At 37.9% G+C, this 15,986-nt stretch overlaps 1 protein-coding gene across 1 annotated transcript in view; it reads left to right on the forward strand.

The window, feature by feature from the left end:
• The window catches only part of Pros1 (protein S), a 62,118-nt gene that overhangs the window by 29,322 nt on the left and 16,810 nt on the right, over positions 1-15,986 (forward strand). The window contains exons 4-10 of the mRNA XM_051191725.1: positions 1,163-1,249; positions 2,390-2,512; positions 2,616-2,747; positions 5,058-5,183; positions 10,287-10,408; positions 11,915-12,030; positions 15,454-15,643. Of these exons, the coding sequence (XP_051047682.1) occupies positions 1,163-1,249; positions 2,390-2,512; positions 2,616-2,747; positions 5,058-5,183; positions 10,287-10,408; positions 11,915-12,030; positions 15,454-15,643 (896 nt within the window). The remainder of the gene's footprint in view (positions 1-1,162; positions 1,250-2,389; positions 2,513-2,615; positions 2,748-5,057; positions 5,184-10,286; positions 10,409-11,914; positions 12,031-15,453; positions 15,644-15,986) is intronic.

The following is a 15,986-nucleotide window of genomic DNA, read 5'->3' on the forward strand; positions in this document are numbered from 1 at the left end:
CAGTGCCACCTGCACTTGACAGGACCAATGCACTCACACTCACAGGAGCTGCAGATGCCTGCACAAGACCAAGCCAGTCAACATTCTACCATGGAATGGCAGGGGTTTTGAGGCTCCATGCCTAGCTGGGGAGCTGTGGGCAGTTGGTGGCATCTGGGAGAGGGCGAGTCTAACCCTAGTACAAGGAATATATGGGCAGAAGTTAGAGAAATTTCATACATGATACCCTAGCAATATGGTTGCCTGAATAAGATCTGAAAAAATACAGTATCAGTAGACACGTTAAGATGGAAGAGGTCAATCTCATGGGGGAACCTATAGACAGAGAACTAAAGGAAACTCAGGAGTGCTCAGAGTAGGAGAAATAGTCCTCTCCAGGGTTGAAATGATTAATTAGTTATCCAATTCTAAGTGGTCAGTCCTGAAATCTATACATAAAAGTAAAATTATACAGATGGAGCAGCATAATTTTGAGTGGAAACTGATGTGAAGGGGTGGGATACATAGGAAGATTCAAGGGGGGGGAGAGAGAAAGGGGTAATTGATATAATTATATTTTCATTTACAAAAAAATAACACAAGAGGACATGATGTTGTTCAGACAGAGATATGGGTGGATCTTGGAGGAGTTGAGGTGAATATACTCAAAATATGAAATTCTCAAAAATTAACAAAAACGTATTTTTTATGAGAAAACTTAGGACAGCTAACTGTGTAGTAGCAAGACTGGCTTAGAGATGCTGAAATGGGCTTTTGAAGATAAACTATGCCAAGAAAAGATTGAATCTCAGAGTATGCGAACATGTCACATAGAATCTCTTGAATGAAAGTAAGGGGTGAAAATATTGATAAGTAGATTTTCTTCTCAGTTTCTCCTCAAAGCAGACCTGGCATAGTAGATGTGTCCTGTATCACAAAATTTAACAAAAGCAAACCATGACACAAATGAGATAAATTTTGAGATGTCTAGTGAAAGAATGAATTTGGTTCTCCTAGTTGTAACAGATCATAGCAATATTAACAAGAAATACGTTTCAGATGTTGTTGGAGAAACCTTCCAGCACTAAATTATTCAATTGCAACAGTGTTTTGATGAGTAGCCCTAAAAATATGTACCAACACGAAAATGCTGTGACATGATTGCATCTTTTCTTTCTCACAGTTTGTCTGGGCACCTTCCGCGCAGGCGCATTCAGTGCTGCGCGGCAGTCTGTTAATGTTTACCCTGACCTCAGGAGCTGTGTCAATGGTAAGCTACCGTGTAAAAACAAAGTAAAACGAAATGTAAGTCTTGGGAAGTAAAATGCACTGTGTCGATATTAACTAATGTTTAAAATTCAGTAAGGGAGACCTTGAAGGAGGCTATGCCAAGCAGAGATGTATTTTTTGAACTGCATATCCAAGCACATTTTTTAGTCGTAAATGCATTGGTTTTACATGAAATGAATTTTCCCCCCAAGCATTTCAGCTGAGGGGTGCTTAGAGGTAGTTGGATTCAAGTTAGAAATGGTGTATGCTGCTGTCAGAAATGGTGAATGTAGCATCTTCATTTTGGTTAGAGTTGTATAATCACAATATGACCAAATGTTAGAGTTTACTAATTATCAGAGGAGAGCCATGCTCATTCTTTTAACATTTGGGCATCAATAATATAAATATGAAAAAAATGTGTATCAAACAGCCTTTATTTTCTGGTCTATACAGGACCTACAATGATCAGAGTGTGATTATTGCGCTCATTTCTTCTCACTTAGGCTTCACATTTTCCAATGTTTGATATATTTTAATAAGAATTCTACTTATTTAGGGCAAGAAGGTCCCTTTTAAAAACTCTCCCTTATCCATGTTGGAATTGCCAGATTATCTTTGTCACACAAAGAATAGATTGCTTGGTCTGTGCTCCTCATAGAACTGTTGGAAGGCTCAAGTCAAGTGAAGTATTTGCCAGTCTTCATGGTACATGCCATTAATTAATCCCAGCACTTGGGAGGCAGACTTTTCTGAGTTCAAGACCAGCCTGGCCTGCAAGTGAATTCCAAAACAGCTAGAATTACATAGTGAGGCCTGTCTCACTTTTTCTTCTCTGGCCTTAAACTGGCTATATAGGCAAAGATGACCTTGAACTTGTGATCTCCTTTCCACTTCCTGAGTGCTATTATTATAGGCATGAGCTACCCCATCAGGTGTATACAGTGTTGGGGATCAAACCCAGGCCTTTGCGAACGGCAGACAATCAATCACTCTACCAAGTGAGTTACATCCCCAGCCTGTTGTTTGAAAAAAAATGCATCTTAGCCTTGTTGGGTATAGGCATGCAGTTGCATTTTCCATTTCTGCAAATCCTCGGTTTGCCTAAGGGAAAAGTTAAATGGAAGTCTGTTTCCTTTAGCCATCCCAGACCAATGTGATCCATTGCCATGCAATGAAGATGGTTATCTGAGCTGCAAAGACGGCCAAGCTGCTTTTACTTGCATCTGCAAACCAGGATGGCAAGGAGACAAGTGCCAATTTGGTATGTATGAAAAGTCCTTACCCACTACCTTTGCTGGGTTGGCCACTTGACAACTTATCTGAAGGTGGGATTTCTTTAAAAACACCTTATTTCCCCATTGCAGATGTAAACGAATGCAAAGATCCCTTAAATATAAATGGGGGCTGCAGCCAGATTTGTGACAACACTCCTGGAAGTTACCACTGCTCCTGCAGAAGTGGCTTTGCTATGCTTTCAAATAAAAGGGACTGCAAAGGTAAGAGCACAGCATGGGATCAAAATGTGTTTGTTGTGTGAGGTCAAAGTTCAGGTAGAAGAATTTCCTTGGGAAACTTCTGGAAGACACTGTGGTCAGAAAGTACTTATTGTAAATGTGCCGCTATGTCTTGAGAAAGATGAAAAAAATCTCCATTTTTCATTCTCTTTACCCATTGATGATTGCACTACAGCTCTTAAGTATTTTTTCCTTAGGATTTAAATAATCTGTCAGGTTATCATCATCATCATTATTATTATAGTTAGTTTTTTGTATATTGTTATTGTATTTCCTTTGGCTTTCTCTATGACTCTTTGTCTCCCAACATTTTCCTTTTTTCTCCTTGCACACACTGAATCGCTGTAAGAAACCTATACATATTCCTGGTAGGTGAATGGACAGCTAAAAACAGAATTCTGAGCTTGCAGTGAAATCTTGCTATAAAGCGGAAACCCTTGAAAAGGGTTTTGTTCTTCCTCCTAAGAGTCTAAAAATTAAGTGGTGAAGTTTCCTTGTGTAAGCCTCTATTCTGTCTTAGAAAATCCTCAGTCTGAATTCACATTCAAGCAATTTTCTGTTTTTTTTTTTAGAAGTATTCAGTACCGTGTAGTTCAATACAGTGTAATTTAAAGTCCTGTGGAATAAGCTGAAAAGAAATGCATTTACTAACAATCTCTTCTAAGTTGTTATCCAACTTACGGCTATATCTTTCTTATCTGTCTATTTGAATGTATGACTTTGGTTACTGGAGTAGGGGCATTATTAGAACAGCAGTTATAATGGAAGCCATTATAACTCAGGGTAGCACATCCATTATATAAAGAGATAGTACCCATTCCTACTTTAACATTTAAGTACTTGAGCAATCTATACTTTTTCCAATTTTGTGAATTTTTTTTCATATCCACATTGAGTTCATACATGCATGCTGGGAATATTGTTCAGTGGTAGAGTGCTTGCTTAGCACATGGAAGCCCTGAGTGATTTTCTCACTGCTACCAAACAACCAACAGAGTGTTTCAGAAGACCAGAACATGTGTCTTTCATTCTTTCTTGGCACAGTAATTTATCTGTGGTACACAGCAAGCACAAAGCTTACAGAAAACTGTTACAGTAGGATGTTGGCCATGGTGGGGAAATACACTGAATATGAAAATCTAAAGCCTTGTCGGTGTTAGAGGTAGCTACAGAGTGACCATGTCAAGGTGCTCTACCTAAATTCATTTGTTCTATATATTTCCCTACAAATAAGTGTAAAGCCAAGTAATTTAAGTAATGCAATTTTTTCTTCTAAAAGCATGGGTTTTTGTTTTTATTGTTATAAAAGCTTTTTGACACTTAACTGTTTCAACCATCTGAGAATTTGAATTACGTTGTAAGGAATATTAGAGATTTTAGGTATTACTTATGTGTCCCCTCATTAGTAATATTTACATAATCCTTGTATAATTTCACACTTCAAACACTGACCTTGACATTCCCTTACCAAAGGGACAAATTCCATTCTTTGGGAACGTTATTAGAAACAGAACAATGTCTTAATTTTCATCTCTTCATTGGAAATGCACTTCCCACTCAACTTTGTCTTTCTCCATTGACCTCTATGAACAAAGCTGAGCAATAATTGCATCTATGCAGGACCTTATGCCACCTGTTTGCTTTAAAGTGCCACCTACCACCTCCTTGCAATCCATCTTTTGTTTCCTACTACACCATGCAATACAGCAAATGCATCTGAAATTTGAGAATATTAACCTAATACTAAAAGATACTGGAGTAAGAGCTGTTTTAGAAATACTTATAGACTTTCATCGACCTCACCTTATGTGTTGATTTCTGTAGGAAAGATGGGGGAAAGTTAGATATTTGTCTACTTCCAAATAAAAATATGAAACAACTGAGTTTTCATTTGTTAAATAATTGTAGCGAGGAGTTAAGTGAATCTACATTTACGCCACTTTCAGAAATATAAACTTAGAAGTGCATTTAAGGAATAGTAAGAATATGGTTGAGCCATCTCCATGCGTTTTTATACTTCTCCCAGGTAGATAGGAAAATGACTAAATCCCTTTCTTTTTCTTACATTCTTATAAAGGACATTAGTGAAATTTCCTGTGAATTTATATAAAAATTATATTTAGGGAACTAAAAACTGGTGATAGACTTATTGTTTTTCTGTTTCAAGGTGACTCTAATGTGATACACACACTTACACTCTCTCTCACACACACACACGAACTAGATTCAGGAAACAAGCGTTTACTTAGTAGTGGGAAAAATCTTAACATATTGAAATTTTTTTTTTTGTAGATGTGGATGAGTGCTCTCTGAAGCCCAGTGTTTGTGGCACAGCTGTGTGCAAGAACACTCCAGGAGACTTTGAGTGTGAATGTCCTGATGGCTACAGATATGACCCCTCATCAATGTCTTGTAAAGGTATTAATGATGCTATCACTACATGGTAGAGAGGGTGGATTTGAATCCCCAGGTGATATTAGGAAAAGCATTTCTTTTGCTAATCTGTGATGTAATTTGCTTGATTTGGTGATAGTTGGCTTCCTTACAGAATAGAAGTATCAAGGAAGGCCCATGGTCTTTGGGTTTAATATTATTCATTCCATTTAACCCATTAAGTTTCATAAAAACTAGAGACTCCCTTTGTTATAAAAACAAAATGAACACATCTTAATAGCCTCTCAATAACATTAAAAGAAAATTTCAATTTGAAAGGAAAATTTATATAGACAAAAAAAATGACACAAGCTTTAATTGTGGGACTGAAACCGTGAGCCTTCTTATCAACCTTAGGTTTTATTCTAAACGTTTTTTTCAATCACTTTCTGTGAAATAGGATATTGGGACTGGAGAGATGGCTTAGCAGTTAGGAACATTTTGCAGCACTTACAGAGGATCAGATATTGATGTTTAAAAAGGATCAGGAGAAACAAATAGGCAGAATACATGTTTATTCAGGGAGAAATAACTCACAATATAGACAGATGAGCACCAGCAGGTTCCTGGTCCCGATGTGCTCCTGTCCCAGTGCTGTAAGCGAGAGAAAGCCCTCTGAGCTCCCTCCTCAGCCTTAGTTCCCCCAGGCCACGTCTGGCCCTGTCTCCACCCCCAACGGACACGGTCTATGCCACAGGTGCAGACAAGGTGAATATCTCACTACAATTCCCCTTTTAGTCTAAAGAAAAGATTTGGGCTAGATACACAAACTGTATACAAAACAGTGAATAACAAGTGTGCTCTAAGAGAAGGAAAATCGAGAACATATAAACTTAAGACCTAACTATCTAGTCCTAGAGTGAAGTCGAAACATGGTTTACAATAGAGTTGTCCTAAGCTGGAAAGCTGAAGTCTAGTACATAATATATCTAACTAGAAAGAGAGAATAATAGTTGTGATAATTTAATCTTCAACCTCATCCCAGAGGTCATGTCATGTGACTCACAACCACCTGTTAGTCCAGTTCTAGAGGGTCTGACACCCTCTTCTGGCCTTCTCCAAATCTGCACATACATGGCACATATATGCACTCAGGCACACACACATACAAAATATAATAAATAGTAAAAAGAAAATGTAAAGTGAGATTATCTGTTACTATGGTGGACATCATAATAGAGCTCCAGAAAGCTGAGGGTTGCTGATCTCTGATGCCAAGACCCCTTGTGGATGCTGCCGCTCTTCCTTGGTAAGGTTGCCATGGGGTCAGCATGGATGCCTCCGCTAACTTCATTGGGCTATGTTTGCTTTTGTGTGAGGTTTCAAGTCATTATGTATGAATTATCTCACATTCCTTTAAATGTTTTAAAATTTCAAATTGAATTAACATGTCTAAAACTAATCATGCCAATGATAATAGAATATACTTTATGCTTATAAAGCTTTTTAAGCAGAAGCTCAGTTTACACAGCTCTGCAGCCTCCGCATCACAGCTGTCTGTTTCCAAACTTTTTCATCACCCCAAATAGACACTGTTAAGCAGACAACAGCAAGTTCTCTCTCAATCCCTGTTACTATAATAAACCTTTCTGTCTTTGAATTTGTGTAAGCAGATAACCATTTTATAATAGTTTTTTTCTCATTATTTATAGCATGCCATTGAAATGTTCATGTTTTACTTGACCCTATCCCTACACTCATTCGTTTCTACTTTTTATTATCCCCCACTTCAATTATTAGGAAAAGTAGCAATTCTCAGATACACTGACACAGAGATCAGCAGGGTCCTTGATTATGACAGAAGCTTCCTAAGTTCAATTGGTCTTACACAGAAGTTAGGGTGTTATTACAGCCACAGAACTTCCATGTTAAGGATGACTCTTGCAGACCACAGAGAAGTTACATTTTTAGAAAGGTTCATAGACAGGTGTTTAAGAGAATGCAAACCAGCAGAGCTTCTGTGGGGCAGCAGTTGTCCAAGAAATGGGGTACCACTGAGCTGCTTGTTTGCGGGCTTAGTGTAGGACTTACAGCAGAAATTGTTGAGGAATGGGAGGGGAGCTGTCCATCCAGTCCCATGCTTGTACTAATGTCTATTTCAGGTGTCTGGAATACTGTTTTGGTCACATCTTCTAGGCAGCTATGTAAAAAGGAAAGGCAAGATAACAAAAAAAAAAAAAAAAAAAAAAAAAAAAAAAATCAGATGGAAACAAAACACCCAAACACTATTGGCATTTGTGGCCTCCAGCAATGGCAAAACCATGGACATTTCCAGCCTCTGGCCAAGGATGAGAATGAAAGTCCTCAGTTCTAAACTGCAGAGCCAGCCTCTGTTATTGCTCTCGTCATTATTATTAGCCATTTTCATCACCTAGATTGTAGTTTCCTTTGCTAAAGGACAGATTTTTAAATGTTTTATAGATGAGTACATTTATATCTTATTTTAATCTTATATCATACAATTTTAATGCATTTCAAGTATCATTAACTCTGGAAATATATTTTAAAGTATTTAAGAGAGCATATATTACATGATAGTATTAATAAGAACTTCATAAATTTATAATAGGGTATATCCAATGAAATGTCAAGGACTTTCTGTAGCCCTGGAACGATCTTTAGCCTAGGCATGTTATTACAAAGTGGAGAGTTGGGGAGAGATCAGGCAAAAGACTTCAAATTATGAAAAGTGATGGTACAATAAGGTTTGAAAAAAAACATTAATATATGTCACTAAATTTGTGGCCATGATTTCTTAATATCACCCATCATAATCATGACAAATATTCAGCTGTTGCAGGTGACCCTGGTCAGATACCCCTTGGAGGAGGGGGTGAGAACATGTAGCACCAATGACTCAGGCATCTGGGAGTCAGTGATAGCAGAGCATGGTGCAAACTGGTTTATTAAGGAAGTTAGACCTGCCTTTATACCCCTCCCAATGTTCTATTGGCTCAAGTGCCTGATTCTACTGCATTCCTCATTGGTGTCTCTGGGTCAGTTGTCTCTCTGTTAGCAGTCTCTGGGCATAGAGGCAGGCTTGGCTCAGGCAGGAAGTGCCAGCCATGCATGCTCATGCGGGTTGGGCTGGGCACTTGAGCAGGGCAACTGTGGTTTGTGTAGGGCTGGCCAGCAGTTTCTCCTACAATTCACCATTAGTTATGGATGTACTCTACAATACAAATAGAATAATGAGTTAAATAGACTTAGACATTTCAACTGCAGTAAAATCAACACAGACAGACAGCCGGTGATGGAACAGGCCTTTAATCCCAGCACTCAGGAGGCAGAGGCAGGCGGATCTCTGTGAGTTTTAAGGCCAGCCTTGTCTTCAAAGAGAGTTCCAAAACCCCCAGAGAAACCCTGTCTTGGAAAACCAAAAAAAAAAAAAAAAAAAAAAAAAAAAACACAAATACCAATTTGTGTTATGATATTTCATATGAATTTGTGAGAGAGTAAAATACAGTTACTCTAAAATGTAAACCAAAAGACATTAATGTGTTGAGAGATAAAGTACTTCTTTGAGAGAGGTTGAGGTAGGTGTCTTGTTCCAAATGTCTCAGTGATGAAGAGATGTGAATATGGGAAAGGTTGGCTAAGGAAGCGTAACCACCCCGGAAGAGAAAATAAGTATATGAAGCCATGCATTGATCAGTTACATAGAAGGGCACTGAATCGGAAAGTTGGAGGACAATGGCAGAGGTCATGAGCAGGAGCAGATAGCAAAGGAATGGGTAGATAGTCCAGTCTAGATGTGTCTGGTAGATACGTGTGTGGATCTGAATTACTACAAAGAAGCTCTTAACTACAAAGGCTGATGGATTGGTTAACATCTCAACCATTATGAATGGGTTTAATTGTTGCAGGCTCAGAGCCTGATTACAATTGATCTTGAGCTATCTTAGTCCTCTAAATAGCATCTCCTTTCACACCTCTGTATCAGGCTGTCAGACTAAATGTTCTGTGGTAAACAAAAGCTCTTTGGAATTCATGAACTTCCCAAAACCCTCGTATTCAACAAACAAAAGGCAGGCTGTAGAGGACAGCTTTAACCTCTGCACTAAGGCAGAGGCAAGCAAATCCCTGAGTTTGAGGCCAGCCTAGTCTACAGAGCAAGTTCCAGGACAGCCAAGGCTACACAGAGAAACCCAGGTCTACAAAACGAAACAAATAAAGGTTTGGGCTGGAGAGATGTCGTAACGATTAAGCACTGGCTGCTCTTCTAGGGACCCTCAATTCCCAGCAACCATATAGTGACTTAGGATCATCTATAATGGGACCTGATACCCTGCTCTGTCACACAGGCATGCATACAAATAGAACACTCATACATACATACATACATAAATCTTTTTGAAATGGCTAAGACTTAACAGATAACATTTCATGCCTACAGCTGGGATTTCTTTACTTTTCTCTATCTACTTAATGTTTTCTCCTGTCTATCTACTAAGTCCCTTGATTCATGAATTTCTTTCTTCTCTTACTATAAAAATTTCATAAAAGTGCTTCCATGTGTGAAACTGGAATACTGTCCTGGGACAGTACTACACCTATTTTGTTTCAGAATAAACCATCTCTTAATCTCTTTTGAATAAAAAGAGAATATGGCCAGTTTTAATTATTTCGTTAGTATAGAAAGTTGCATGTTTTTGCTATTTATCCATTGTATTAACTTTCACTTAGTTAAAGTCACCTTCCTCATGTCCTCACTGTCTTTTCATCCTTGTTTTCACCTTTATCCTTTTCCCCCTTCTAATCTCTCCTCTTCTCCCTTTTCTCTTATTTTCAAAACAAAAAATTGGAAGGCGATTACAATGAAATTCTTATAATCAGAAACGACAGTGGAGACCCTAAATACTGTCCTTCTTAAAGTTGAAAATCAGAAAATTGGCATAATTGCTACACTATTATTAATTATTAAGAATTATAAAGATTATTTGGAATATATACATAAAATTACGCTTAGAACTCCTAAATCTCTAGGTCAAGTGTTTGTCACAGTAGTTGTGTTTTCTGAGTAACTAGTCCCGTGCCTGTTGGATTGAACATTCGGAAGCTATGAAGGTTATTCTCTTTTCATGTCAGATGTGGACGAATGTTCTGAGAACATGTGTGCTCAACTATGTGTCAATTACCCTGGAGGCTACTCTTGTTACTGTGATGGGAAGAAAGGATTCAAGCTTGCCCAGGATCAGAAGAGTTGTGAGGTAACCTACTTCTTGTCAAGTCTGCTGGTGGGATGCTCCTTTAACCCCAGCACCTGGGAGGCAGAGGCAGGAGGATCTCTGAGGCTAGCCTGCTCTATCAAGTGAGTTCCAGAACAGCCAGGGCTACACAGAGAGAAGAAAGCAAAACAAAACAAACAACTTTTTTTTTTTTTGGTCTTTTTTTGTTGTTTGTTTGGTTTTTGAGACAGGGTTTCTCTGTAGCTTTGGATCCAGTCCTGGACCTCACTTTGTAGACCAGGCTGGCCTTGAACGCACAGAAATCTGCCATCCTTTGCCTCCCACATGCTGGGATTAAAGGCTTGCACCACCAACACCCAGCAAACAAACAACTTCTCATCTCTTTTCTGAAATGAGAGCCCCGGATCCCTGTTCCCTGGCTTTTCTTGAAGGGATTCAGCTGAAATTCAGAATACAATGTTGAAGAGAGGGGAGTTTATTGTAGAATACAGAAGCATACTCTCAAAGGGCGAGAGTTACAAGTGGCCAGAGAAAACACTGTAGAGCCTGATGGCTCACAAGGGATGAGACTGAAGACCATTCTTAACAGGTGAGAGTGGACAATGGCTAGACAGTACCTTATGCCAGTATGCAGTTTAGTCTTGTTCTTGGTTGATTGTCACTTCACAGGCAATGGTATGCCTTTGTTCTTTATCAGAAAGCGTCCAACTAGGTAGTTATCCATTATGAAGTGTTGGGATCCTGGGATTAGGTTTAGATAATTATCAAGTAATGACCCCCCTGCAATTCAATGTGGCCCTGTCTCCTCCCAGTCTCAGAGAGAGGACTCAGGTCTCATTTCTCTGAACAGTAATTAAAGCCTGGCAGTTCCAGTCTTTGGCTTTACAAGGGGATGATTATGAAGAGGGCATCTATCTCCAGAGTCCTCTAATCCAACTAAAAGAATATTACTTAGGGATTTTAGTGACAACATTCTTTGGTGTCCTGTATTACATTCTGGCAAGTTTTCCCACTGCCCGTTTGTGCTTATAAGTTTTCATAAACTTCCTGGTGGAGACAAAAAGATTTGGTGACTTTAAATGTATCAAAATTCAGAGACCAGTTATGTTCATCAGTGTATCTTAAACATCCTTTTCTAAACTCAGGTTTAATAACCAACACAGGAAATCAGCTTTTAGAATGCTTTTAATTTTTCCTTTATTGAATAAATAAATCAATATTTGACCCCCTTACCTCCCTCCTTTTTTTCTTTTAGAAATAATAAAGTCTACACGCTAATGGTTCTTTTTATTCTTGTGTTTTAAATCATGTAAGGGTGAAGTTATATGTGATTGTGAGGCACATAGTTTAAAATTCCTAAATAATGATTTCATTGTGTATAACCATAACTATATGGACACACACACACACACACACACACACACAGACAGACACACTCTCTGTGTGTGTTATTTCAGAGCCTATTTGGGAAACTAAAGAAAGAAGAAAAATTGCAGACAATAATCCATACATCTTGTTTTTCTACAGGGAATTCCAGTGTGCCTTCCCTTGAACCTTGACAAAAATTATGAATTATTATACTTGGCCGAGCAGTTTGCAGGAGTTGTCTTATATTTGAAATTTCGTTTGCCAGAGATTACCAGGTGAGGAATGGATGTCATTGGGAATTACTACAGGTAAAACAGAAGAGGAAAGGAGAGAAGACAGACAGATGTAGGTTCTTACCAGTCTGATAACTTAGGTTTATTACCATTTAGGTGATCTTCTCTCATGTAATTTTTACACTAGAGCCTTTTCAAATCCACCAAGGCTGACTTTCTCAATACAAAATTACTTTATCCCATCATTTTCCATTTACCAGTGGTGGCATATTTACCAAGAAGCTGGGAAATTAGATCTAACCCACTTTTGAAAATTTAACCCTTTTTTATACATTATGACAACTTAGTGAAAATATTAGTGTATTGATGGAGTATCATTACATTCAGAACTAGTAAGGAAAATTAACAAGATCCCTCAAGTAGTATTAAAAGAAATGGTCACTTAGTCTGGCAATTTGAATACCTCAGCTCTTGCTTTTGTAGTTACATTGACTTTAGGGAAAGTGTCTTTATTTGTGATTCTTCCTAATTCCCACTTGTTCAATTTTCTCAATGCATACATGTTGAAACTAGAAGCAATAAATCGGAATTTTGGTGAAACCAAGAGGAGTGAAAGTTATTGGAAATGAAGTTTAGAGCCCAACTTTCAAAATATATTAATTAAACAATCATGCATGTTTGGAATTTAATTAGACATAGATCATTTACGAATTAATCGAACTGAATGTATAGAAGTCTTGTCATGGAAGAGCATTGAAGTTATTCTAAGATTCAGTTAATTTAATTGAATGCGTTGCTTGGACATTCTGTTTCCCTCAATATCTGGTTTTCACCACAAACATCTCTAACAGATATTATTTTCTTCTGAGTGAGATGAGGTAGAAAACTGATGCAATGTGTCTTTATTTACTTTGACATTATTTATTTAGGACAACTCATTCTAACTTGGTACCTAACTTTGGATCAGAATTAGCAAACCAAATCCTCAGGTATTCCTTAGTTCCTTCACTGACTTATTTACTTTACACTTTCAGAAATGTGTTATCTTTTAAACATTCCATATTAAATATACAGCTTGATGAATGTTTATAAAGCGATTTAGTGATTTTCTTTAAAATAACCTCTTCACCTCTGTTTCCCATAACCCACTGCTTCCTTTGCCCTGCCAAATGTTGACAAATTCTGTCTCTTTTCAACTCTACAATACTTTTAAAACAGACTAAATTGATCCCCAGTGTAATGAGTCAGGATGTGTGATGTATTACAGAAAGAACATATGAAGATCACGTCTTTTTGAAATACCGATTAGCATTATTTTACTAAGAAAAGGAAATTATCTCTGTAATAGGATCAACTCCTGAAAAATCACGACCAAACACAGATTTAGTTTTTGGCAAGAAAGTCCGTTCTTCACATCAGCCAAATGCTCAGACAATTGTGAAGGACATAAGTCCTTCTGCCAAGGGAAATGGCCCGTGCATTCCTATTACAGTCTTGTCCATTCAACACAGTTCACTCAACATTTTATCTTTCAAATACTTACTTGGAAATTGAAAATACAGGAATGTTTTCTGCCTCTTTCTTTGTTCCCTTCTAGGAAGATCTATCCCCATTACAAATGCTGCTTTTGTGACTGTTAATATGCAATGATGGGATATCTATATGTGATTCTTTGTTGAATTATTAGCAACAATCAGAAGTCCTGACTCTTTAACTCAAATTCTTTTATCTAGTTTACATAACAGTTGTACAACTGTTTTTTTCTTTTTCCTATTTGTCTTTGTTTTATTTATTTATTTATTTATTTATTTATTTATTTATTTTTTGTTTTGTTTTTTGATTTGCTTGTTTTCAATAGCATTTGATGTTCTGGATTTTTTTTTCTTTTTATTCATCATTTTTAAAATTCATTTTACATGCCAACCATAGTTTCCCTCCCTCCTCTACTTCCATTCCTTTCCCCACCTCCTTCCCCCCCCCCCCCCCCAGTCTCCATTCAGATGGGTAAGACCTCCCATGGGAATCAACAAAGCATGGCATATCAAATTGAGACAGAACCAAGCTCCTTCCCCTTGTGTCCTGGCTAAACAAAGCATCCTGCCATTGGAATAGGTTCCAAAGAGTCAGCTCCTGTGTCAGGGACAGGTCTTGGGGGGAGGGGGCTGGAGAGACCACTCAGTGGTTAAGAGCACTGGCTGCTCTTCCAGATGTCCTGAGTTCAATTCCCAGCTACCACACTGTGAATCTAGTGCCCTCTTCTGGCATGCATCTTCTGGCATGCAGATATACATGTAGACAGAACGCATACATTAAAAATATACAAAATATATAAGTAAATACTTTTTGTTTGTCTTTTGTTTGTTTGCTTTGTTTTTTTTTTTTTTGGTTTTTTTTTTTTTTTTTTTTGAGACAGGGATTCTCTGTGGCTTTGGAAGCTGTCCTGTGGAACTAGTTCTTGTAGACCAAGCTGGTCTTGAACTCACAGAGATCTGCCTGCCTCTGCCTCCGGTGTGATGGGATCAAGGCATGTGCCACCACCGCCCAGCTTGTTTTAAAAACATTTTTGTTTGGTTAGGGATCATCATGGTGGTACACACTAACACATTCTAAGAGCAGACACTCAGTCAATACCCAGAACCCATAAGATTTTCCTTCCTAATGAATTTGGAGTATTTTTGTCTATGGAAATCTTGAATGATACAGTAACATAGTTCTTATGACGAAAGGCACACACACTGCTCCAGTCATGTCTCCCATGAACTTGGTGTGTTATGTGATTTGCTCAGGGCAGCTTCTGTATGGTCACAATGTCTGGTCAGCCCTTGCAGCTCACAGTCCTGTCCTGAGGTAAGGCAGAGCCACACTGCTTCTATTGAGTGATTACATGAAAGTTTACTTATGTCTTTAATCACCCTAAAGCTATCTTGTGAGGCCTGGTGAGTGATCCTTTCCTGGAATAGGTCAAATCACAGGGAGCATATGCCTTTTGCTAGATAAACCAAGTATGCCATTGTAGCATCTTTTAGTAATCACTCATGAATTCAGTAAACACACACACACTCACACTCACACACACACACACACACACACACACACACCTTACTCCTACATTTAGAGTATATAAAAGGTTCCAGGAAACCTAGTATCTGTACACATGTATTAACTCTAATATCTAAAAGATGCCTTCAAAATACGATAATTGAAAAAAAAATTACCAAAGTATCCATTCATTGAGAAAAAAGAATAATTAAGAAATTATAATAACCAAGTTTTATAATACATATGGAACCAGAGACGATCCATGAACAATTTAATACTGCCCTTTTAAATCAGTTTTAAAGTCTTCTTAAATCTCAGAAATATTTTCTCTTTCAGTATAGTACTGTTTGCCAGTACAAGGTCTGTGTGCTGGGGGACACATTGAACTTTCTGAATTCCTCACAAGAAGAGTGTCTTTTTGTTTAGATTTTCAGCTGAATTTGATTTTCGGACATATGATTCCGAGGGCATCATATTGTATGCAGAATCTCTTGATCATTCAAATTGGCTCCTGATTGCACTTCGTGATGGAAAGATTGAAGTTCAGTTCAAGAATGAGTTTTCAACCCAAATCACAACCGGAGGCAATGTTATTAACAATGGTATATGGAATATGGTATGTTTGGGTTTCAGAATTATCTCTTCACTTTGGTGCACATTTTGTAAAGTTAGAATCTGATTGTCAAACCAAATCATGTTGGGTCACCCAGTGTAGCATGAAATGCATTCTATACACTGTTAATCCTGGTAGCCACTTGAGAAAATGTCTGGTTACTTATTTTAATGCTCTGTTTTCAAATTTTCACTCATTTTAGTAGTTGTTTTTGGGGTGGATATTGGGTCTCCCCTCTAGGTCAGGACTCATTAGCAGGCATAAATTAATATGAAGACAACCCTGATCAAAGATAACCACCCTTAGTTTTCATGAATTTTTTTTAAGTGTTGTTATGTTTTGTTTT

Source organism: Phodopus roborovskii, unplaced genomic scaffold (assembly GCF_943737965.1).
Source record: "Phodopus roborovskii unplaced genomic scaffold, PHOROB, whole genome shotgun sequence".
In the NCBI taxonomy this organism is placed as follows: Eukaryota; Metazoa; Chordata; class Mammalia; order Rodentia; family Cricetidae; genus Phodopus; species Phodopus roborovskii.